The sequence below is a fragment of the Malaclemys terrapin genome, chromosome 1 (genome assembly GCF_027887155.1).
Source record: "Malaclemys terrapin pileata isolate rMalTer1 chromosome 1, rMalTer1.hap1, whole genome shotgun sequence".
Classification (NCBI taxonomy): Eukaryota; Metazoa; Chordata; order Testudines; family Emydidae; genus Malaclemys; species Malaclemys terrapin.
Genome location: NC_071505.1, coordinates 95,662,420 through 95,684,588, shown reverse-complemented (window position 1 = coordinate 95,684,588; position 22,169 = coordinate 95,662,420). Strand labels below are relative to the sequence as shown.

The window sequence follows — 22,169 nt, the reverse complement described above, 5'->3', positions numbered from 1 at the left end:
TGCACCAGATGAAAGGAGCCAACGCCAAGCTCCTGAGATGGAGCCTGCTCCTGCAGGATTATGACATGGACGTGGTCCATGTGAAGGGACGTGACAACCTGATAGCGGACGCATTGTCCCGGAGAGGGAGCCCTGAACTTCCCCAGGTCACAGGGGGCTCCAAGCTGGGGCAGAGGGTTGGGGTATGGGAGAGGGTGCAGGAATTGGTCTCCTGGTGACACTTACCTCGGGGGGGCTCCCCAGAAGCGGCGACATGTCCCTCGCCTCCTAGGTGGAGGGGCCAGGAGGCTCTGCGTGATGCACGGTGCCTCCACTCATGGGTGCCGCCCCCACTGCTCCTATTGGCCACAGTTCCTGGCCAACAGGAGTTGCAGAGCCGGCACTCGAGGTGGGGGCAGCATGCAGAGCCTCGCTAGTCGCCCCTGCACCTAGGAGCCGAGGGACATGTCGCTGCTTCCAGGATGTGCGCGGAACCAGGTAGAGAATCTGCCAGCCGCACCAACTGGATTTTTAACTGACCAGAGCCGCCAGGTTCCCTTTTCAACCGGGTCTTCCAGTCAAAAACTGGACACTTGGCAACCCTATCCCAAATACTGCTCTCTACTCTGATTTTGTTTGAGTGTGCTTTGCATTTTTAGCAGGTGCGCCACCTGTCATTGGCCACAGTCAGACAGGATGCCTGAGTCAGTGAACCATTGGTGCATTCTATTGTACCTATATGTCACCTATTTGGAATCCTCTCTTTCTGGTAGGTGAACAGCCAGCCAGAGGAGTGTGTGCGGCTTGTTTGCATTCCTTTCTGAAAAGTAAATACCCTCCCAGACCTTGAAAGGATCTCTTTGCATGGGGGTGATACAGCTCACTGTGTGAAATCAGGTCTAGGAAAGTGGGGGAAGGGTGCTTGCAGAGGCTATTCAGGGTTCTGGGGGAGGGTTGAGGGACTCTTGCATCCAAAGGAAGCCAGGATGATTGTGAGCAGCTTTCTTTCCACCCCCACCCTCCAGTTTCTCCTCCTGCTGCTGAAGATTGTCCAGCAGCCCTATCCACTGCTGCCTCTCCTTCTGTTAGGGTTACCAGATAGCAACTGTGAAAAAAACAGGACGGGGGGATGGGGGTTAATAGGCGCCTATATAAGAAAAAGTCCCAAAAAATAGGACTGTCCCTTTAAAAACAGAACATCTGGTCACCCTTCCTCCTGTGCACAAGTGAGGTGGCTCCCTTTCTTCATGAATGTGTGATTGGGTTTTTTCGTGGGGGGGGAGAATGGTGTGCTTGTGTACACACCCTTTTCAGTAAAGCACGCACGATGTTACTTGTGCCCTTCGATTCAGGTGGACTGGTAGACAGTGTGCCGAGTATGCAGCTGTCTTGGATTTTGTGCTGAGGTTTATAATGGGCAGGATATACCCACTGGAGTACTGGGAAGGGGGCAAAAGGGATATCTCAAAGACCAGCATTTTTAAAATTAATTCTTGAAGTAGCAAAGGGTCACCTGATCTGCCCAGAGTCTTCAGGGTATAGCAGTGGGGCAGGAGGAACCAGACTAGCCAGACCTTTCCACGTGCTCCAGGGCTGCATTAAATGGAGCAGATTGCAGCGGCACTTCTGTTCAGATTATGCTGGGCAATCGCCTGCCTCCATTTGTAATCTCTGTGGGATGCACGGCCATATACACAATGAAAGTAGCCATGAGCTGCATTGCAGAGTGTGTGCCCACTCCTGCATTAGTGGCATCATATCCAGAAATGCAGGGATTTTTTTTTTTTTAGGAGTAGCTTCAGATAAGCAAAGACCTCTAATCCTACCCTCTGTGTCTTGTCCCCGCCCCCTTTCCAATGCCAGCAGTAGGGAAGGCTGCATTGTAAGGGATTACAGTCTTCAGCAAGACCATTAGCTGTTTCTCCGATGATAGTAGAATGGTTGGGTCAGAAACGGGGAGAGAAGACAGATCTGCAGAGGGCCGTTTCTGAAGGGGAGGGGGAGGGGAATCCACGTGACTCGAAGGGCCCAATATTCCTGAGAGCTCACAATGCTGAGTGCTCAGCACTTCTGACTGTCTGGCCTTTAGGTAGGTGCCTAAATGGGGCTGAGCTCTTTTGAAAAACCAGGCCCAGCGTGTGGCTACTGAGCACGTGAAAGCCTGTCCCTGAGCTCTTCTGAAACTCTGGCCCCGGTGAGCATTTTAGAAGATGGGAGGGGGGGGTTGGGAAGGATCCTCTCTGTTCTCTAGCACTTCTGTGTGTGCGGCATGCCTGTCAGTTATATTGTGTTTACTTGTCTCCCCATGCCCATCCCTCAATTTCGCTATATATAGAGTCCCAGCTGCCTGTCTGCCTGGGCAGTGCTTATTTTCCCTCTGCAGGCTGGCAGTGTTCCTAGCCTATCCAGTCCTCTCACCAATGGGTGCGGGGTGGGACTGAGGCTTGTCTGATTACAGGGTGGAGGCACTGGTAACTCTGAGTAATAGCAGCTTGTTGCTCAGGATTTAGCCATGAATAACAACATGGCAAATTCAGGAACTCCTACTTAAAGGAGACACAGTCAGAGTGGGACTGAAATTGCCCCAACTTGGTGCTGGAACCCACTTCCCTTCATGCTCCTCACATTCTAAAGGGCCAGATGTTTCGGTCTCATAGGAAGAGAAACTTAAAAACTAAGCAGCTTTTTGTTTTTGTCGGGCCTACATCAAAACAAGGGCCGTGATTCTGCTCTCACTTAGAGCAAGAGTTAAACCAGAGTAACTGAGAGAAGGATCTGGCCCAGCGTGGTGTTACTCCCCTTGCTGGCTGTGCAGCAGCTTCAAAATGAACAGGCCGTGTTCCCAGCACGGTGTCACTGTAGCTTGGAGTTCACCGGCCATGCCTTCCCATCTGAGCCTCTTCCCCTAAGTCTGCACCAATACCGCCTCCTGTGAAGCTCAGCGAGGTAGTAAACAAAGTGGATGGGCAACGCTGACTTGGAGCAAAAACATTGCTATTTGCAGTAGTGCCACCTACTGGGTAGCAGGCTCCCCTCACCAGACTGGGTTGGGATTTTACAGGGATATTCTGGCCACATTCCTTTGGGTTAAGATTCCTGGAGGGGGAATCGTTTTGGCAGCCTGGCTCCCACCACCATCTGAGAGCAGCCTTTCACTCCTGGGTCTCCGCACTCCTCACAGTTGACTACTGAGCAATAGTCAGAGGCAAACCAGGGCCATTCTTAGCCTTGTCCTGTTTCTCCTTTCTCCAGAGAAAGCTACCGATGGATCCCTGCAGAGCGAGAACTGGGCCCTCAACATGGAGATTTGTGACATCATTAACGAGACGGAAGAAGGGTAAGGGAGCTGGCCCCACTAAGCGGTGTGCGTGTACATGCTGCAACCCTAGAGTCTGCTGTGTATGCGCCTCCAAAAACACACACAGGCACACACCCTGTACAGTCAGATCTCCAGGCAGCATGGGTGGGTGGGATTAAAAAGCCGGGTCACTGGACACTTCCGGGCTCTGGTAGAGGGATTTAGAGGGGCAGCCCAGCTAATGTCAGCTGCCAAAGGCCTCATTTGTTATGCCCCAGAATTCCAGCATGGGGATCAGTTTATCAAATGGGCCATCAGGTTCCCCACTTTCACTCTGTTCAAGCCAGTTCTCATCCCCTCTGATGAAGCGAAGTTTGAAATTCTTTTATTCTGTTGTATTCCTTCTTTATAGCCTCTGTTTCTCTCCCTGGGAGTTGTGCTCTCAGGTATTTTCATACAAAGTAAGTCAGACCCATGCAAGAGGGTGGGAGGTCCAAGGTCCCCTCTCCCTGAGCAGCCCTGTGACAAGACATTCAGAAATCCGGGGAATGCTAGACATGTTAACTCGGGACCCTATAAATAACCTGCAGTGGGTTTGCTGGTGAGCTCCAAAAGGGCCATTCCCTCTGGCTGCAGAGACGTCAAGAACAGTATGTAACGGGAATGATGCTACATGAAATCCAAAACGGGGGCTTCACTGCTCCCTCTGTCCTGCCCACAGCAGACTGGGACTGGAGTGGGAGCTCCTAGGATGGCCCAATCTCTAGTTAGAAAGCTTTTTATTCTCTGAATCACCCATCTTTGCCAGCGCATCTCAGAAGCGACCTGCAATACCTCTTCTGTTCCAGTCCTGGTGTCCTCACTGCACACACACTCCCTGCTCTGTTCTTGTCCCTCAGGCTTAACCTGCAGTCCCCTTGCTGTTCCAGCTCTGGGCCCAGACAGCTCAGCCAATGCACCTCAGTCCTGACCTGCAGCACACCCTGTTACTCCCATCCTGGGAGGCTCCCCCACAGCCCTGCCAATGCACTTCATTCCGACCCTTCGGCACCACCTGCTATTACAGCCTTGACCCCAGTCTCGGTCGGCTCTGCCAGCGCACGTCAGTCCATCGCCCTGTCCTCACGCACTATTGCAGTGCACTTGTGCCACAGTGTTTTCATCCTGACCGAGAAAGTTTGAAAGGCACCTGCTCAGTTACAGCTTGTCTCTCTTCCCTCTCCGAAATGACACTGCCACTGCGTCTTCCCTGCGTTTCAGCGGGAAGTTCATTCCATCAGTGGCCTGTTTCCTAAGGTTTCGGGATAACCTTTCTGGGTAGAAGTGGAACTTCCCCCTTCTGGCACGGGATTTTGCTCTGTCCCCGCTGGTGAATCCAGGAATGGCACATTCCTAGCACAGCTCCTTTTGTCTGCTCCTTCTTGCTCTCTCTGCCTTGCGCTGCACACGGTGGATTGTCGATGGTGTCAGCACAGGTGCCCGTGGCTCCAGGAAATGTAACTTGCTAGTGTTGACGACTGCTCCTGAGGCAGAGCCACCATGGAGAGCCGGCTCACTTGTTGTTGCTTTGGGCCGCCCCAAAAACCTGGGGGCAAATCAGCTGATTGCAACCCTCACTGCAAGTCCCTGGAAACTGTCAGCCATATTGCTTTGTGTCTCTTCAGCCAGTCCAGCCCTCTGTGTAATCTTTCTCCAGGCCCAAAGATGCCTTCCGAGCCATAAAGAAGAGGATCGTAGGAAATAAGAACTTCCATGAGGTCATGCTGGCTTTGACAGTGAGTGGTGTGATCCCTTTCTCAGCTCCATGAACCCTGCTGTGACACTAGGTCCTTGGGTTGCTCTACCTCTGGCCCTTGCCATCTCCAGGGGTTACCACAGTACAGCTCCATTGGTCACGGTCGGAACCAAATAAGACAGGGAAGATATGGAGTTGTCTGGGGGAGTAGGGACAAGGAGGCTTGGACTAAGGGCTGGTCTACACTAGGGTGGGGGGATCGATCTAAGATACGCAACTTCAGCTATGCGAATAGCATAGCTGAAGTCGAAGTATCTAAGATCGAATTACCTGGGGTCCACATGGCGCGGGATCGACGGCCGCGGCTCCCCCGTCGACTGCGCTACCGCCGCTCGCTCTGGTGGAGTTCCGGAGTCGACGGTGAGCACGTTCGGGGATCGATATATCGCGTCTTAACGAGACGCGATATACCGATCCCGGATAAATCGATTGCTACCCGCCGATACAGCGGGTAGTGAAGACGTACCCTAAAGTGTGGGATGGCACTGTAAAGGGAGTCTGGGATGTGGAGTCAAGAGAATGGTGCAGCAGGGACGTTTGCATCTTGGGAGCTGCCGAGTGAGTGGCACCATGTGATTCCTGCTGTCTGTGTAGGGAAGGCTGGGGTTCCTGTAGGAGCCAGGGCTCCCAACGCACGGGCATGTGGCAAATCTGACAGGCTTTATTTCAAGTGCAATGAGGGATACCATCGTGTGGGGTTTTCCTTTTAGAGCCCTGTGTACCAGCTGATTCCGAATCGGCTCAGGTAAAGCCACTCCCCACTCTTCAGCTAGGAAGCTGAGCCAGCCAGCAGTTATGAGGATCCCGCCAGGCTGAAGGGTCCCTCCCTCCACCCCCACCTTCCTGCCACTTCTCACACCTCTACCCTATGGACATTAGTGGAAGCACTAACACCTCCCCTCAAACCGAAAGGCGGGGACTCAAGTCCCTCCGGTTGGAGGAGCGAGGCAAACCAGTCGGGATGGAGGGGCTTTTAACTAATGCCCCTGTGACTCCGCAGGTTCTGGAGACGTGCGTTAAAAACTGCGGCCACCGCTTCCACGTTCTCGTGGCCAGCCAAGATTTCGTGGAAAGCGTCCTGGTGAGAATCATCCTCCCCAAGAACAACCCACCTACCATAGTGCACGACAAAGTGCTGACTCTCATACAGGTGAGCGAGCGATGGAAGGAGTCGACAAGTCTGATTGCCGGGCAGGGCCCCTCTCTCTCTCTCCTCCCTCCAAAGCACTTGGCAAGATGCTGGTCAGTAGGGGAGCAAGGAACTAGGGTATCCCACAATACTGTGCTGAATAACAACTTCTAGGACACTGGGCCTTACCCCCGCAGCTCTTCCATCCCCTGGAGCCGAGAATGGGATGTGGATCACGGCATGGCAGTGCCAAGCACTGATCTTCAGAGCATAGGCCCCGATCTGGGTCATGTTGTCCTTGGGTGCTTGTGTAGAAGGGTGCATGCTTTAACTGGTCATGGGATGCGCATCTGCTTCTCTCCCCAGTCCTGGGCAGACGCGTTCCGCAGCTCACCAGACCTGACAGGCGTCGTAGCTGTCTACGAAGACTTGAGGAGGAAAGGCCTGGAGTTCCCCATGACTGATCTAGACATGCTGTCGCCCATCCACACACCACAGAGGGTAAGGGGGGGCCTCTGAGGGAAGGGGATATGGCTGCTGCCATATGGGGGCGGGGCTGGAGGATGGGGCTGTGACTGCAACTACCCCACAGTGCTCACCTTAGGAGTAAGAATCTCTGATTGCAGCCTACTTGTGGGGCCCTGTGGGGGTGGGAAGGGGCTGTGCCTGGAGTGCAGAAGCCATGGGAGTGGAGTGGTGAGGGGCACACAGGGTCTGTGGAAGATGGTAAGGAGAAGCAGACAGAGCTGTTAGAAACAAACAGTGAGTTTGTATAAACATTCCTCTCTAGTGGCTGTGTCCTCTCGCCTGTGAGCTGTCTGATTCTTCTCTCTTGCACTGTGCTTGCTCTCCTCTCTCTAGACTGTGTATGGCTCCGACTCTCCGTCCGAACAGAACTCACCTGCTGGCGACTCCCCTCAGGGAGTAGACTCCATCCTGCACCCTGTCTCCTTGCCGGGGGGGCCAGGTGCCTCCAGCGAAACCCCCATCACACCCACACCAGAGCAGGTAAGCAGAACGCAGGCCCAGTATTGCTGCTGCTGCCACTTCCCCTCACTTTGAAGCTCTTTGTCTCAACACTGCTGCCCCTGGGCTCCCCCTTCCTCCGGACAGTACTGCCACTCTAGAACGCCCTAGGGACTCAATCACTCCCTGGTGCCCAGCCATGATGTCACCAACACAGAGCAGTGACATCCCAAAGGAATCCACCCAGGATGAGCATAGAAAGGAGATGGAGTCTCCTGATGCACAACCACGCAGATGAGGAGTGGTGCTGAGACACAGAGATTTTACAGGAACAGGCTCCTGGCCTCCATTTCCTCAACGTCTCATCATGGCAACAGTTTGCTCAACCAGTACCTCATTTTCATCTCTCTTTGCCCCACTCCCAGCTGATTTTCCTCCATGTGTATGAATGACTCTCCTGGCTGTCAGCTCTGCCCGGGGAGGACGTGTCTGGATTCCACCCCTTTCCCTGTCCCTGCTCCCTCCACACTCACGTCGACTCAAGATGACGTCAGATTCTCACCCCCTTCCCCTAGAAGGAAGGAACTCTCCAGCTTCTAGCGGACTTAGTGCTTTTGCACTAATGGGAGGTGAATGAACTGCTCTTCTGAGGCTCATTAGCTGCCTCTGGCACTCAGCTCAGGCTTGGACTGAGGTTTATTTTGTTCTCCTGCGCTGTTTGTTTTGCAACTGAGACTCTCTGAATGGCTGCGAAGGGGGACCTGGATCACAACAGCAGCTTGTGCCAACCCATAAAATGCAGGAACGCAGCCTGGAGGTTGAGGCCTGGTGGCAGAAGGTATTGGTGGTGGCCTGGGTTGTATCTCCAGCAAATGGAGCCCTGTGAGATGGTAACTAGAGGGCCTAGAAAATTCCCAGCTGGTAGAGCTCCTGAGACTGTAACCAAAGAGTCAGTCGAGTCTGCAGCAGTAGCAGTTCTCTTAGCCCTTAACCCTGTAGCCTTCCTTAGCCCAGGCTGTGGGCAGTCAGATCCTGGTCAGCACTTTCCTCTTGCCTTGGCAGATTGGGAAGCTGTGCAGCGAGCTGGAAGTGGTGAATGGGAACGTGAAGGTGATGTCCGAGATGCTGACAGAGCTGGTGCCCGGACAGGCTGAGCCCTCTGACCTTGAACTCCTTCAGGTAAGGAATCTCCAGCAGACGTCAGGGGAGGAGAGAGAAATACGGAGAGCTCGGCCAAGTGATGGCTCAGTGAACTGAGTGGTGTTCACGCCCTGCAGAGAGAGAAATTGCACTTAGCTGCGAGGGGGCTGGGCATGTTACAGAGAGAATTATTTAGGGTGGGCTCCCGCGGAGTATAATGGGGAGTGACAGGATGAAATTAAGAAAGGGGAAAATTTAGTCTGAACTGCAAGGAAAAGTTGCCCGCCAGTGAGAGCTGTTAGGCCCCCAGGGGGGTTGACTGTCTATTTCTGACTGGGAAATTGGGCGTTTCTATTTAACCAGGGGCCCAGGTTTACCTTTCCCCAGCTGGGAGACCCAACCAGGCCAGTAACCATAAGAGCCCCTCACGCTAGTATCCATGGGCTTGGCTTTTACCTCCTCATTGGCAGAGACCCATTAGTCTTCAACTATTAAACCCAAACCCCCGCAACGCTGGGAACTCTCAGGCTACCCCTGTGTCCTTGGCCTGACTGTTGCGGTTCCTTCTTCTCACCATGGGCAGGAACTGAACCGGACATGTAAAGCGATGCAGCAGCGTGTGCTGGAGCTGATCCCCCGTATCCTCCACGAACAGCTAACGGAGGAGCTGCTCATCGTCAACGACAACCTTAACAACGTGTTCCTGCGCTACGAACGGTACCTCTGAAGCCCTGCGCCATCATCCTCTCCCTCCCTGCTTCTCACACAGCAGCCCAGCTCTTTCCCAAGGAACAAGCCACTGGCTTGTTCTCCCATGGCAGCTCCCATTCTGCCCCATGTACTGTCTCTGTCTTTCCGTGAATGTAACCGGCAAGGCCTGTCAACCCGGGCCCACCATCTTCCCTCTACTCAAGAAAATGCATGGTTCTCTCTGCTCCAACTCGTGTTGGTTCATCTCTGGCCCTTTCTGAGGCTGGCCTTTGTGTAGTTATTGATGGGACATAAATAGATCTCTGAAGCACAGCCCTGAAGGGGCAGATGGGAGAAAGGAGCTGCCTTCGTGCTACATAGGAGGGCTTCAGAGCAGGCCCCCAAGTCACGAGGCTGCTGAGCAGAACAGAGAGGATAGATACTCAGATCTCTAGCATGTGCAGAGGCATCGGCCGCTCTCCTACATTCCACCAGCCCCTCCTGTAATTCTAGTAGGAAAATTGAATGAATCCTGAGAGGAAGCAAGGGGATTCCCCCCTCTCCCATCTGAGAGAGAAAAAAAAAAGCTACTAGGTCAATTGGGGTGGGAATACTTCCAGGGGGGCATTAGACACTTCCCTATGCCATCCCCAAGGACATGCCCCCTTTGGATTTCCTTCAGGATCTGTTACCTTGGGTCAGACTCCGTCCCCAAATGGGGGTCCCTCCTTCCTCCAGGTGTGATGGGGCAGGCCGAGCCAGCCCTTGAGGTGAGGGGTTAAGCCAGAAGGATCAGGGTGACTAATTACTTGAAATGCTTGGCAGCCATGAAATCTCTTGCCATAGAAAGTCGTCTCATTTCACCTCTCCCTTGCAGGTTTGAGCGGCTCCGGGCTGGCCAGCCCATTAAGGTAACTCTGAGCTCCCTTCCCATGCAGGGTTCTGGGCATCTTGCAGATAGGAATGTACTGGTTTGCATCCTCCACGCCCTGCTGTTTTTGGGTTGGGTGGAGGGAGAATCGCTGTGCCTTCCTCACAAGCTGTAAGCACTGCTGTGAAACCCAGCTGGTCTGCTGCATTGGCTTGGCCTTCACTGGCATGTGGGAGAACGTTTCATTCCCAATCCCAACATCTCATCTAGGGCGGGCAGCGATGTGGGTATCCAGCATGGTCTCTCAACCTGGGGGTTGTGACCCCAGACCGACGGCAGACGGGTGACAGGGTAGCAACCACCGCACTCATCGTGTATTGCTCAGCAAGGGGCAGGTCCCCGCATAGAAAAGAATCAGAGACACCAGTATCAGCACTGTTATGGCCTCTGAGCTAGCACCTGACCTGCTGGCATCCAGGAGAGACGGGAGGATGGTGACCTAGGGAGAATTTGCTTTGACACCATTCAGACCCCACTCCCAGCAAGGAGCAGCGGGGAGGCCCTGTGGCCTACCTCTATTGCTGAGGAGGTTCTCCCTCTCAGATGCACGTGGTGAGCGGAACAGACAGGGATCAGTGAGGGCTAAGCCGAGGCTGCAGGAGTAGAAAATAACTCTCCTCTCTCCCCGAAGGTCCCAATTGAGGTGGAAAACAGTTGGATCAACACGGGGCCCAGTGCTCCTCTGATAGACAAGCCGCCCGAAGCTGCCAACAGCCTCTCCTCTCAGCTGGCTGGAATAAGTAAGTAACCAAGCAGTGACCCCTACTGGGTGTGGAGCTCCTCAGGGAGAGCCGTGGAGGTGTCAATTGGCTAACGTTTGTACAGTGCTCTGGAGACAGGAGACGTGAGGGAAATCAGAAGCATTGTTTGTAATTATTAGGGCGTGACTTGCCCTGTCTTCGCTGTCTTGAAGGGGCATCGCTCAGGAATCAGTGCAATAAGTAGGTGAACCTGGTGCTCTTGAGGGGCCATTGTCTGAACTGCAAATGCATCCACTGAATAGCCGTAAAGATGGATTTTCCCCTGCAGCCACTGCCCAGAAGGAGAAGAAGGGGGCACCAAAGCAGAAGTGGAACCTGTTTTAATTAGCATCAAGCTTTCAAACTAGCTGCACAAGCCCCCACTCTCTGTCTTGTGGTGTTTCCCTTGTGCTGTGTATATACCTTGCTCCCCTCTTGCCCCCGCAGATCTGGGCTCCGGAAGCGTCAGTGCGGGGCTGCAGTCCCTAAACAGCTCTGGCAAACTGGAGGAAGAGTTTGACATGTTCGCATTGACGCGGGGCAGCTCGCTGGCTGAGCAGCGCAAAGAGTGAGTGGCGGCACTTGCTTTCTGCTCCCCTTCGTGTTCTCTGAGGGTGTTTGATTGCAGGGTACGGGGAGGAGAAGGATCACCTGAGTTGGGGGTCCTGGGTTCCCAGCTGCTAATCAGTCCTGAGAGTCCTGAGGCTGAGGAGGGAGCTAGCTCTTTCCATGTACTGTTGTGGGGCAGGGTTTCTGCTCATTGCTTTGCTCTTAGCTGTTTCCCCTAAGGCCTTTGTTACACCCTGCCCGGGGATGGGAGAAGGAATGTCTGTATGTCACTTGCCTCTGGTCACAGAGAAGGTTGCTGGGCTGGGCAATAAGGGATGGATATGTAGGACTGGAGTGGTTGTGCCTCCTTGGTGCTGTCTGAATTTTTGTGTAACACAGTGCCCTGGGTGGGCTGGCAACAATGGGGATTGAACTTGGGACCGCTAGATCTCAAACCATGAGCACTTAGTGGGTGGCAATGTGATCTAGTAGATAGAGTATTGGACTGGGACTCAGGAGACTTGGGTTTATTCCTAGCTCTGCCACTGGCCTGCTGAGTGACCTTGGGTAAGTCACTTCCCCTGTCTGTGCCTCAGTTTCCCCATCTGTAAAAGCGGAGCCAGTGACGACACTGCCCTCCTTTGTCAAGTGCTTTGAGATCTGCTGATGAAAAGCGCTGTGTAAGCGCTAGGTACACTTTTGCGGCTTCAGCTAAAGAGCCCAGCTTCCGTAACTCAGCGTCTGTCCATGGACTAGCCACTAGAGGGGGACAGAGATCCACACTCTTTGGTTCATCTTGGTTCTGCTGCCTGTGCTTAAGTTTTAAAACCCTGAGCTCCCAGGACTTAACCCACAGGAGCGTGTTGTACCATCCTGTGTTCCTTGCAGCAGACCCAGGTTGTCTTTGGGATTGATCCTTCCCCTGCCCAGTCTGCCTCTCACGCTGCTTCTGGGAATATAATTTACAGCTTTAGCTGATTCATTCTTAGCAGCTTTAGCCAAGTGAGGTGGAGTTTATTAACCTCTTGCGTGGAGCTGGTCAATATAGGAGCGTTGCTAGGGTGACCAGACGTCCCGATTTTATCGGGACTGTCCCGATATTTGCTTATTTGTCCCGCGTCCCGACCTACGTTTGGTCGGGACGCAAATTGTCCCAATATTTTGCCTCCGCTCACAGGCGGGGCGGAGCCTGGAGGGGGCTCGTGCCCCCCGCCCCGACTCCCCCCCTTCCTTCCCCCATTGGATCCCTCCCCAAATCCCCGCCCTGGCCCCGCCTCTTCCCCAAGCACGCCGCATTCCTCCTCTTCCCCCCTCCCTCCCAGGCTTCCACTCATCAGCTGTATGGCAGCACAAGAGCAGGGGGGGGGAGGTGGAAACAGAGCGGAGGCAAGCTGGTGGGGGGGCGTGGAGCTCCGCCGGCTTTTATTTTATTTTTTTGCTCCGCCCCCCCGTGTCCCAATATTTCACCTGTGTGATCTGGTCACCCTAAGTGTTGCTGATGAGGAGCAGGGCTCTCTGTTAGGAATACAAATCACCCCACTAGGTGGGCCAATACTCTGTGGAATCTCGCATCCTGCTATATGGGTTTAGATCCTTGATCCATCTAGCCTGGTGTCCTGTTTCCAGGGAGTCAAACGGTTAAAAATTCTGGTTAGTTTCTGGTTCATGTTCATCGATATTTCCTAACTCTCCAGTTCAGGAGTGGCGGAAGCACCCTAAAAGTGGGAGGCCACAGGTGCCTGAACCATGGCCCCACCCCCATGCCACCCTCAAGGCCCTGCCCCTTCTTCCCGAGGCCCCGTCTTTGCATCACCTCTTCCCTCCAAGATCCTGCCCCCCCCACCCCCCTCGTTCCTCTACGCTCTCCCCCGTAGTTCGTCCTTACGGCCGGTAAAAGTGGGGGGAGGGGGCATGGCCCCTGCCCCCATTCTGGAACCCCGGTCCAGTTTGGCTCCGGTTCAGGCACTAACTTAGAATGCTGGTTCAGTAACCGGTTCAACCACGTTGAACCTGTTTGAACCGGTTCAAATACGTTCCAGCGGGTTAAGGTCATGCACTCTTATGCTGGCGTTGTAACGCTAGCAAAAGAATACAATGTTACATATTTCTTTCACTGTAGAAAAATAATTTATTGTTTTTAAACAAGTTATTTGCACGCACTAGTACATCTTCCAGAACTCGGTCATATTTCACCGCTGAGGTGAGATGACAAACTGAATGTCAGCCCAGAAAATGCGGTACCTACACTGCCTCATGTAGCAAGAACAAGCATGAGGGGGGAGGAGACAGAGAGGGGATAGAGGTGTTTTGGGAGTTGTAGTTCCCTTCCGTGGGCAGTCCTGTACCTGGGCACAACAGCCAAGAGAACTACCAATCCCAGAACCTCTCTCTCCCCGTCCTCCCTCTTGGCTCGTCTCTTCCTATGGCTTTCTGGGAAGTGTAGTCTCTCCCCCTTCCTTTAAGAGTGCAGCCAAGACAAACCCTTCCTCATACCCTCCCCCCGTCCCTTCCCTTCCCCCCCCCCCGCAAAAAAAAAATTCTCCCTCAGCATTTGATTATCAAATTTGTTGTTTTGAACCAGTTACTGGGTTTTAGATTTTGGGTTTCAATTCCAGTTCGGGTTCAATGTGACCGAGAGGTTTTCAGGTCAGGGTTTGTTGTGATTCACTCAAAACACTTCTCTGAACCAGTTTTCGGGTTCGGTTCAACTCCCTGCCTGTTTCTGCTGGTGTCCAGTGCTGACTAGACCGGAGTCCAAACACCGACGGCCTCTTCTGCTAAGCCAGTTCCACCTGCAGAGCTTACCAAGTGGACATGAAAATGTGCAGTTCTGTCACAGAAAGCCTGGTTCCCGGGTCTATCCAGGAAGCATTTTGGCTTGGTAACTAGCTCTCTCTGCTGCTGCTGGGATGCGTGTTATTGTGGGGGTTGTGCTTGAATACAGACACCCATGCAAACTCAGCTGGGTCCCTGGATGTTTCCTGGGCGTACTTGACACGGCACTTAGCACTGACAGGTTTAACCCTGGGATCTGAATCCGTCACTTGTGCCAAGCAGTGGTTGGGCTATAACCTGAAAGCAACCATGTGAGGACAAGGGTGCACAGGTTGTACACATGATGTGCTGCAGGCAGAGTGCTTTCGATGGGCCATCTGCAGAGAGCTGGGGTGCAGTGGAGCTGCATGGACAGAAGCAGGATGGGGCAGGAGCATCGTAGTCAACAGCACCTGATTTTGTAATGAAACCTGATCTCCTGGTGCGTGCTCAGTGCACTCCCTTCCCCCACTGTGCTGGACGGCCGTCTAGGGGCTGGGCAGAAATGGAAGCGTATCCTCGCCAGCATAACCCGATCCTTCAGGGACAGGGACTTGTGATCGTTCCAAAAACGAGGCATCTTCTATTTATTCCTTGCCACCCCCTTCAGCCGGCTCTCGCCGCGCCTGCGCTTGCTCTCCTGCCAGCCAGCCTCTGCACTCGCTGACTCAGGCTTCCTATGCCACCAGCCCTGCATCTCCCTCTCTCTGTGCTGAGCTGCTCCCCCGCTGCTGTCGGACCAGGGCGCCTCTGCAGGAGATCCCAGCAACGGGGCCGGGGCATCTCCCCCGGCCCCGTGACTCATGAGTACCTGGGCACAGCAGTTCTGGAAGCACCTCAAGCCCTTCCTGCCCTTCTTCCTCATCAGCGGCATGGTGGCGGCACTCTACTTCATCCTCAACGCCATCGTCCACAGCGGGCCCTTCACTGACAAGAACTTCTTCGAAAAGTTTGAGCGCAAGTGGCCCAAGCCCCTGCCCTCCAATGAGAGCAGCTAGATGACAGGAGTGCCCCAGTTCGCAGGCATCCAGCGCTGGGAGGTCATCCAAGGTGGCTTCATTCTCCCAGCATAGGAGCTAGTGTCCCTGGCCTGCACTGGTCCGATGGCGACTGCAAGCAGCTTGAGAGGGAGCGACATAGAGGAGGAGGCAGATAGGTGGTGTGTGTCTGAGAGAGAGAGGAGAGATCTCGGGTGAGATGTGTTTGTGTGTGGAGAGGTCGTTGTATTTGCACATTCATAGGTGTTAAGGCCAGAAGGGACTGTTCTGTTCATTGGGTCTGACTTCATGCATTACACAGGCCATGGAATCTCAGCCGCCCATGGGTTCATGAGTGTCAGTGAGGGTGTGATGGGTGGGGTCTGTTTGGGGGATGTGTTTGCGTGGGGAGGGCTGAGGTGGGTGAAGTGTGCTTGTGTCGGGGAAGGTTTTTGTTTGGCTGTGGACTCTTGTACAGCCATTGTAACCCACTGGTCGGTGTGCATTGTGTTCCCCTCTGTGCCCAGTCCACAGAGGAGGTCAGTCTGTTCCAGATCTCAGGCTGGCTCTTCAGCTCCAGCTCTAGCTTCTAGCTCTGGAGGTCCTGGGTTTTATCCTTGGTGTTGGCCAAGATGGTGGCCCAGCCATCGTACAATAATGTCCCAGTACTTTCTTGTGGTACCTCACAATCTTGCTGCAGTGTTTGGGTTGGACCTTACTGTAGTGTTTCTAACAAGCCAGGGTTTGCACACATCTGAGATCTCCTAAATCTCGCAGGGAGATCTTAAGAGTCGCAGCAAGCGAGCTGTGGTGTGGTCAGCAGCCCTGAATATTTATATGTATGAATTCCACTAGGAGACCGGTCCTCCACAGCTTGCCCCCTTGCGTATTCCTGCCGCTTCTATGCGTTCATGTTAACCTGCTGCTGTCTTTCAGGGTAAAGTATGAAGACCCCCAAGCAAACAAAGGGCTGGCTGGAGCCCTAGATGCCCGGCAGCAGAGCACAGGAGCGGTAAGTGGCCGTGGGGCTTTCCACACCCCACCAGTAATGGGCCCATCCTCCCTGCTCAACAGGAGTGCCAATCAACAAGTTCCATTAGGGCAGAGCCTCCCAAGGTATTTCATGCAAGCCAATCCTTAACCAGTGTGATGGTGGTAATTTCCAGTCATTGCTAACCTGGGGCTGGATTGGATTTGGTCCTGGAGTGGTGTGAGGCTCCATATCCCCTTCTCCAAGCCCCCGAGCGGGGTGGACTCCTTCTTTGTCCTATAGACTCCCCCTCCCCACCCTCCTGGAGTTCTAGAAGGTCAGGGGTTGACTTGCTCTGCTCCCATCCTCTCCTCAACCTCCCACCTTGAAAGCAGCCCTCAGTGCAGACTCTCTCTTAACCAGATGGAACCTAGCGCTTCCATTGATGGAGCCCCACTAACTAACTGGATGGTGCAGCAAGGAATGGTGAGGAGGCGCGTAGCCTGCGGAGAGCAAAGAGAGCCGGGGCTGCCGGGCTAGGGTGTGAAACTGGCACAGCGTCTGGGCACACACAGCAGGCAATGGGAAAATGGCCAAACCCCAGCATTCATGAAGGGGGCCCTGGTCTGAGCAGGTAGTAGAGACTAAGGAAAGAAGCCAGAGGCTGTGCCTCCTCACCTGGTGTAATCATGCCCCAGGAGAAGTCTGTAGGGATTGAACCCAGGACCTCTGGAGCCAAAAGCATGAGCATCTATAGCTTGAGCTAAAGGTGCGCAGGTCCGGTGTTGCATCTCTGTCAGCCTAAGCAGGGGCATCATGATGAGCACTGGGGTTTGAACGGCTGCTGACCTCTGATTCTCAGGACTGGGGAGTGTGCAGTGCACGTTAACCCAGTGGGGGGTGTTGTCCCCCTCTAGTAGCTGGACCGTGTCAATTGGTTTGAGGCTGCTACTGCCTTGAAGCTACTGAGCCTGGTCCTTTAGCTCAAGCAGCAGGGCTTGTGCTTGTGCTGTAAACCCAGAGGTCTCAGGTTCAGTCCCTGGGGCAGCAATACACTCCCAGGACTTCTCCTTTCAGGCTGAGGCTTCAGGCTTCCTAGCAGGGCCTAGCCCATAGAAACCTCTGGTCTGGGGAGTCCCCACACGCTGTCCAGTTGGCTTGTATAAATCTCTACTCTCTGTGGCCTTGGGGATCCCATTCAGGACAGATTGAAACCTCCATAATCGCAGCCAACCGTGGTAACTACCTGATGGCTCCTCCCAGAGGAGCTTCATCTTGACACCAGGGAGGCTGTGGCAGTATCTGTCCAGAGGCTGGGGACTGGTTTGGAAGAACCTATTCTTAGGAGGAGAGGGATGCTGCTGTGCTTGGCTTTGCTGTTCCTTGTGGAGGTTCCATGAATTTGGGAGACGAAGGGACAATGGCCTCCAAATGACCACCTCCCTTTTCTGCTCGGGGAACCCGCTGCTGCTGTTGCTTCTCTCTCAGCTTGTCCTGGGGCTTGCTCTTGGGATAAGGATCTGAGGCTTCGGGCTGGTGTTGGGTGACTAGTTACCTCCAGCCACAAGAAGGGCCCCTCTCCCCTTCCACAATGGAATTGGCCAATGGCGAAAGCACATCTAAAAGAGCCACTTCCATGGGGGAGCTGGCAGTCAAGTATCTCCACCTTAACTGTAGAGGAGTTTCCCCTCCTGTACGCATTTCCACAGCTTGGCTTGGCACGTCGTACCACAGCGAGCCACAGTTAGGCCTGGGCCTTCCTCCTTGCCAGGCACCTCTTCTTCACATCTGACCCCACAGCGGGGATGTGAAGCCAAACCTGTGGCAGCCCCCTTGTCTGCAGTCCGGTGGGCTGTGATGTCTCACGCTGTGGAACGGCGTCAGACGGGAGATAAAAATCTCATGCTCTTTGGGTCAGAATCTGCAGTGATAGCAAGGGGAATCCAGAAAAGTACCGCTGTGGAGGTAGCAGCCTGGCTGAGTTTTAGCCAGTGCTGCCCTTCCAGACCGAGCTATGCTGGAAAGGGGAATGAGCCCTGGAAAAGGGATAGGCTGGGGTCAGTGCCCTGGCACCAGTCTCAAACCTCCAGCTCCCTCAGAAAGGCCTGTGTGCTAGAAGACAGGTCAATGGGTAGGGAGAAGACATAAAATGACACTGTTGGCCGGGAGAGCTGTGGTGGGATTGGCCAGTGCAACAAGGGGCTGGGTTCAGTGAACCTTGTGGGAGGGGAAGAGTTTCTGTCGGGATGGGTTGGAGAAACATCCTCTCTTTCTCTGCATCATTCCTCTCTCTTCCTTCCACTTCAGATCCCGGTCCCCCAAGCCGGCTTCATGGAGGACATTGAGCAGTGGCTCTCCACTGATGTGGTAAGTGAGGGGCAGAACGGAGGCGGTTCCTTTGGCATTTCACTCATTGCTCAGGGCTGGCAATGAACTGTGTTTCCCCTTTGGCCCCTGGAAAGGCTCAAAATTCCCTGGTGTTGGCAATGACTGTTCAAGGCTCTTGCAGGTGGCAGTGCGGGCCAGGTCGATGTGGGCAGAGGTTTCCCTCATGTTCCCTTCCTCAGAACACACCCCACTGACCTTCCCCGGCTCTTTCACTCCACACTGCCATCCTCCTCCCCACCTCTCTTGATTGCCACTATGCCGAACCACCTCCTAAAGCCTGATCTGCAAACTCTGAGGCACGTGCTTAGCTCCACGTGTGTGCGTTGCCCCTGTGAAGTCAGCCAGGCTCTTGGAGCGGGACCTCCTGACTGAGGAGAGAGGGTGGGTAACAGGACTGGGAAAGGCTGTGCAGTGTGCCCCTAGCGCACTGCTGGGAGGGGGCAGCTGAGAGACAGCAGGGCAACGCAGGTCACCAAGGTTCTCCTGGCTGTGTTGTGAGCAAGGGGATTGGTGGGGTCTCTCATGTGGCGTGGAAGCAGAGGGTGTCTGTCTGGAGGCCGCGAGGCTGGCAAAAGGCTTCCAGAGAAATCTGATCTGAGTGAAGAGTTTTCTTGCCCTCCTGCCAGCTGTTACTGATGGGGGTGGGGTAGAGAAACTTCCCCCTTTCCTGTCAGTAGGGGGTGAGGATTGCAGTCCCATTTGCCTCGGTGGAGCGGAGCGCTGTGTCCACCTGGGGTGCTCAGGCCTGCTTCTCAATGTGCCTTTCTTCTCCTTTCCCAGGGGGAAGAGACGGAAGAGGCAAAGGGCGTCACCAGCGAAGGTAAGAGCCACCAGCCCCTCTCCTTCCTCCTGAACCCTTCTCAGAGCCAGCTCCCTCCTTCCCCCTCCTCGTCGCTAACTCTCTCTTCCCACCCCAGAGTTCGACAAGTTCCTGGAAGAGCGAGCCAAGGTGGCGGACCAGCTGCCCGCGCTCCCCAGCCCACGAGCAGGGCCACCTGCCGCCTCCAGTCCACACCGGAAGCAGGAGAAGGAAGACAACACTATGTTTGCCTTATGAACCCTATGGACTGGTGTGCTGTGGAGCAAGAGGACACTCTGTGGTGCTCCATTCCTGCCAGGGGCTGGGAGAGGAAGGGCCCTGCGCCCCCATTGCTCTCCTCTCACTCCTCCCCCCACTTACCTATTTTAGGCTGCTTTGGGGTTAAGTTAATCATTGCTGTGTTTTGAGGACATCACGGAGCAGGCCTGTGAAGGGTGCTGGTGAAGCTGCTGGAGATGTCACCAGACAAGTCTGGGGGCCCTGGGGTATCTTATTGTGATGGGGCAAGTGGAGGGCTCTCCCCACGCTTCTTTCCAGTAAAATCACTGTAACCCCTCCTGAGAACTGGCAGCCGGGAGCTGTCTGTGTCTGGGGTCTTTCCTGCTCGGCTGCTCCCTTTGACAGGCTGTGTCTCCCACGTCCAGCTGGGGCGCTCTGTTCTAGGCTGCTCTCCAGAGTGGGTCCCCTCCCTCCCTGCTGTTCTCAGGGCTGAGCTTTGCCCATCCCCTGCTGCAGTGGGACGTGCAGGGGTGGGGAGTGATTCTTATGGGGAGAGCACTGACAGCAGGGAGGCCTCTAGTATTTGTTTCCCTGTCGCCCAAGCACATATATGCAACACGCCCCTTGTGCCCCCAGAACCCCACCCAGGGCCCGTGTGATTTTGTCGTACATAGTCCAGGTACCGAATCTCATGGCTGAATATGGGGATGGGCCTGCAAACGGTACCAAATCCGAGGGTGGAGGGGTGCATGCAATCCAACTCTAGAAAGGGGGGCAAAGGGGCGGATGTGCCTTCAGCAAACGCTTTGAGGTGAATTGCTTTGATTCTTGGATCTCCTTTAGTCCCTGTCCTCCCCCCTCCCCCAGACTTAACTCCCCCCATAACGTCCAGCTAAGGCTCCCCTTGTTCCCGCTGTGGAATGGGGCGGGGGGGTGAGAGGAGAGTGTCTCTGAGAGAAAGGGGAGAACACTTTAAACAAACAGTGCATGCTGCCATGTGCAGACGTGGCAGGGGAGGAGCGTGCCAGGCCCGGGGCTAATGCTGATTATTCTATGTAAACTGGGAGACTTGCCTTTTGTATCACACATTAAACAAGCAATGTCCTGACCCCCTTGGAGAGTGTGTGCTGCCGCACTTGTGGGTGGAGGAACCTGGGGAGCCAGGCTGCTGAGAGCAGGAGCGGGCACTGGCTCATGGTGGGAGGGGAGCGGTGGGACCAAGACTGCTGAGAGTGGGCACTAGCTCAGAGTGGGAGGGGAGCGAGGGGCCAGGGCTTCTGAGAGCGGGCACCGGCAAGGGGAGCGGGGGGGCCAGGGCTTCTGAGAGCGGGCACCGGCGAGGGGTGGGAGGGAAGCGGGGGGGGCCAGGGTTGCTGAGAGCAAGCACTGGCTCAGGGTGTGAGGGAAGTGGGGGGGCCATGGTTGCTGACAGCAGAAGCAGGCACCAGCTCATGGTGGGAGGGGAGCGGGGGAGCCATGGCTGCTGAGAGCGGGCAGCGGCAAGGGGAGCGGGGGGGCCATGGCTGCTGAGAGCAGGCACCAGCGAGGGGTGGGACGCAAGCAGGGTTGCTGAGAGCAGGCATCGGCTTGGGGTGCGAGGGAAGTCATGCTTGCAGCTCTCCAGCTGTTGCCTCTCTTGGGAGGAGGCCTGCATCTCCCTCCCTTCTGACCGGGTGTTTCTGGGCTGCACAGTTCCCTGCCTTCACTATGTTATTCCCATCAGAGACAGGCTGCCCATGGATACCTGCTTGCTTTCTCTTTAGAGATGGTTAACAGGTGTAATTGCCACAGTTATGTTACCCACACAGAACTTCCTATGCAAGTCTCTTTATCTTAAAGTAAAAAGCACTACAGCAAAAACATTAAAAACAATAAAAGAACCTGCATGCATGTTAATAAGCTTACCAGTGATCGTCTAGACTCTGGCAGGACAAGGCCTTCAACACCCCAGCCGTGGGGTTTTCTTTGTGATCACAAGTTCATCACAGGAACAGCTCAGAGCAAGCACCTAATCTTATGGAGCCTCAGTAGACCCAGTCCTTCCAACTCTTCCCTAAGGATTGGGGCCCTCCGTAGACCAGGGGTCCTGTCTGCTGAATCAGGAAGAAGGCCCTGAGCCAGTTTAAAACTAGGCTATTTGTCCAAAACCTCTTTCTGTGTCTTAGTCCCTGGAGAATTCAGTTTGAACTAGTGCATGCATCTGTCTCTGGGGAGGGTGGCTTCAAAGGGCTGTCAACAGAGGCGTACACTAGCATCCCTGCCCCTAGAGAAGATACAACCAATGCCACAATAACACATACACAATTGCATTTTTAACACAATGGACTTCAAAGGTATTAACCCTAATTCAATAAGGTTTATCTTAATTCCATAAGGTTTGTCCAGAATACTACAGGATATGGTCAGTCTGTCAGAAGAGGCTAGGCCCAGAATTCCAGAAGTGCAGAGGTGGCGTAAAGCTACTTTCTCCAACCACCAAGGTGTACTTCCTGAGAGATGCAGCTCAGAATCTGGAACGGAGCATCTGCAGGCCCCTGCTGCCCCCATCCAGGACTGACTGATTGAAGTAGGCAGTATAATGGAAAGGCACCTGTACCCTTGCCAGAAAAGATCAAAGATCAGCACTCTATCTGAGCTCCCTACCTAGAATGGCCAGAGCCTGCAAGGTAGAAGGCCAGAATAAAAGAACTTGGATGCCCTGGGAGATAGTCCCTCAAGCTGCAGACCCAGAATACTTTAGGTAGAATAGGCCCTAATACAGTCT

The 22,169-nt window shown here is 54.3% G+C and overlaps 1 protein-coding gene across 2 annotated transcripts in view; it reads left to right on the top strand.

Annotated features, from left to right (window-relative positions):
* TOM1 (target of myb1 membrane trafficking protein) overlaps window positions 1–20,513 on the top strand; it is a 32,564-nt gene extending 12,051 nt beyond the window's left edge. Inside the window, exons 2-16 of one of the 2 annotated variants that reach the window (XM_054032487.1) lie at window positions 3,232–3,316; window positions 4,974–5,052; window positions 6,073–6,222; window positions 6,568–6,702; window positions 7,063–7,209; window positions 8,230–8,346; window positions 8,891–9,024; window positions 9,875–9,908; window positions 10,560–10,668; window positions 11,116–11,236; window positions 15,945–16,020; window positions 16,402–16,464; window positions 18,286–18,345; window positions 19,147–19,186; window positions 19,284–20,513. In XM_054032487.1, coding sequence (XP_053888462.1) covers window positions 3,232–3,316; window positions 4,974–5,052; window positions 6,073–6,222; window positions 6,568–6,702; window positions 7,063–7,209; window positions 8,230–8,346; window positions 8,891–9,024; window positions 9,875–9,908; window positions 10,560–10,668; window positions 11,116–11,236; window positions 15,945–16,020; window positions 16,402–16,464; window positions 18,286–18,345; window positions 19,147–19,186; window positions 19,284–19,423 — 1,490 coding nt within the window. In that variant the 3' untranslated portion in view covers window positions 19,424–20,513. The remainder of the gene's footprint in view (window positions 1–3,231; window positions 3,317–4,973; window positions 5,053–6,072; window positions 6,223–6,567; window positions 6,703–7,062; window positions 7,210–8,229; window positions 8,347–8,890; window positions 9,025–9,874; window positions 9,909–10,559; window positions 10,669–11,115; window positions 11,237–15,944; window positions 16,021–16,401; window positions 16,465–18,285; window positions 18,346–19,146; window positions 19,187–19,283) is intronic. The other variant, XM_054032494.1, reaches the window with a different exon arrangement.
* The last annotated feature ends 1,656 nt before the right edge of the window (window positions 20,514–22,169 follow it).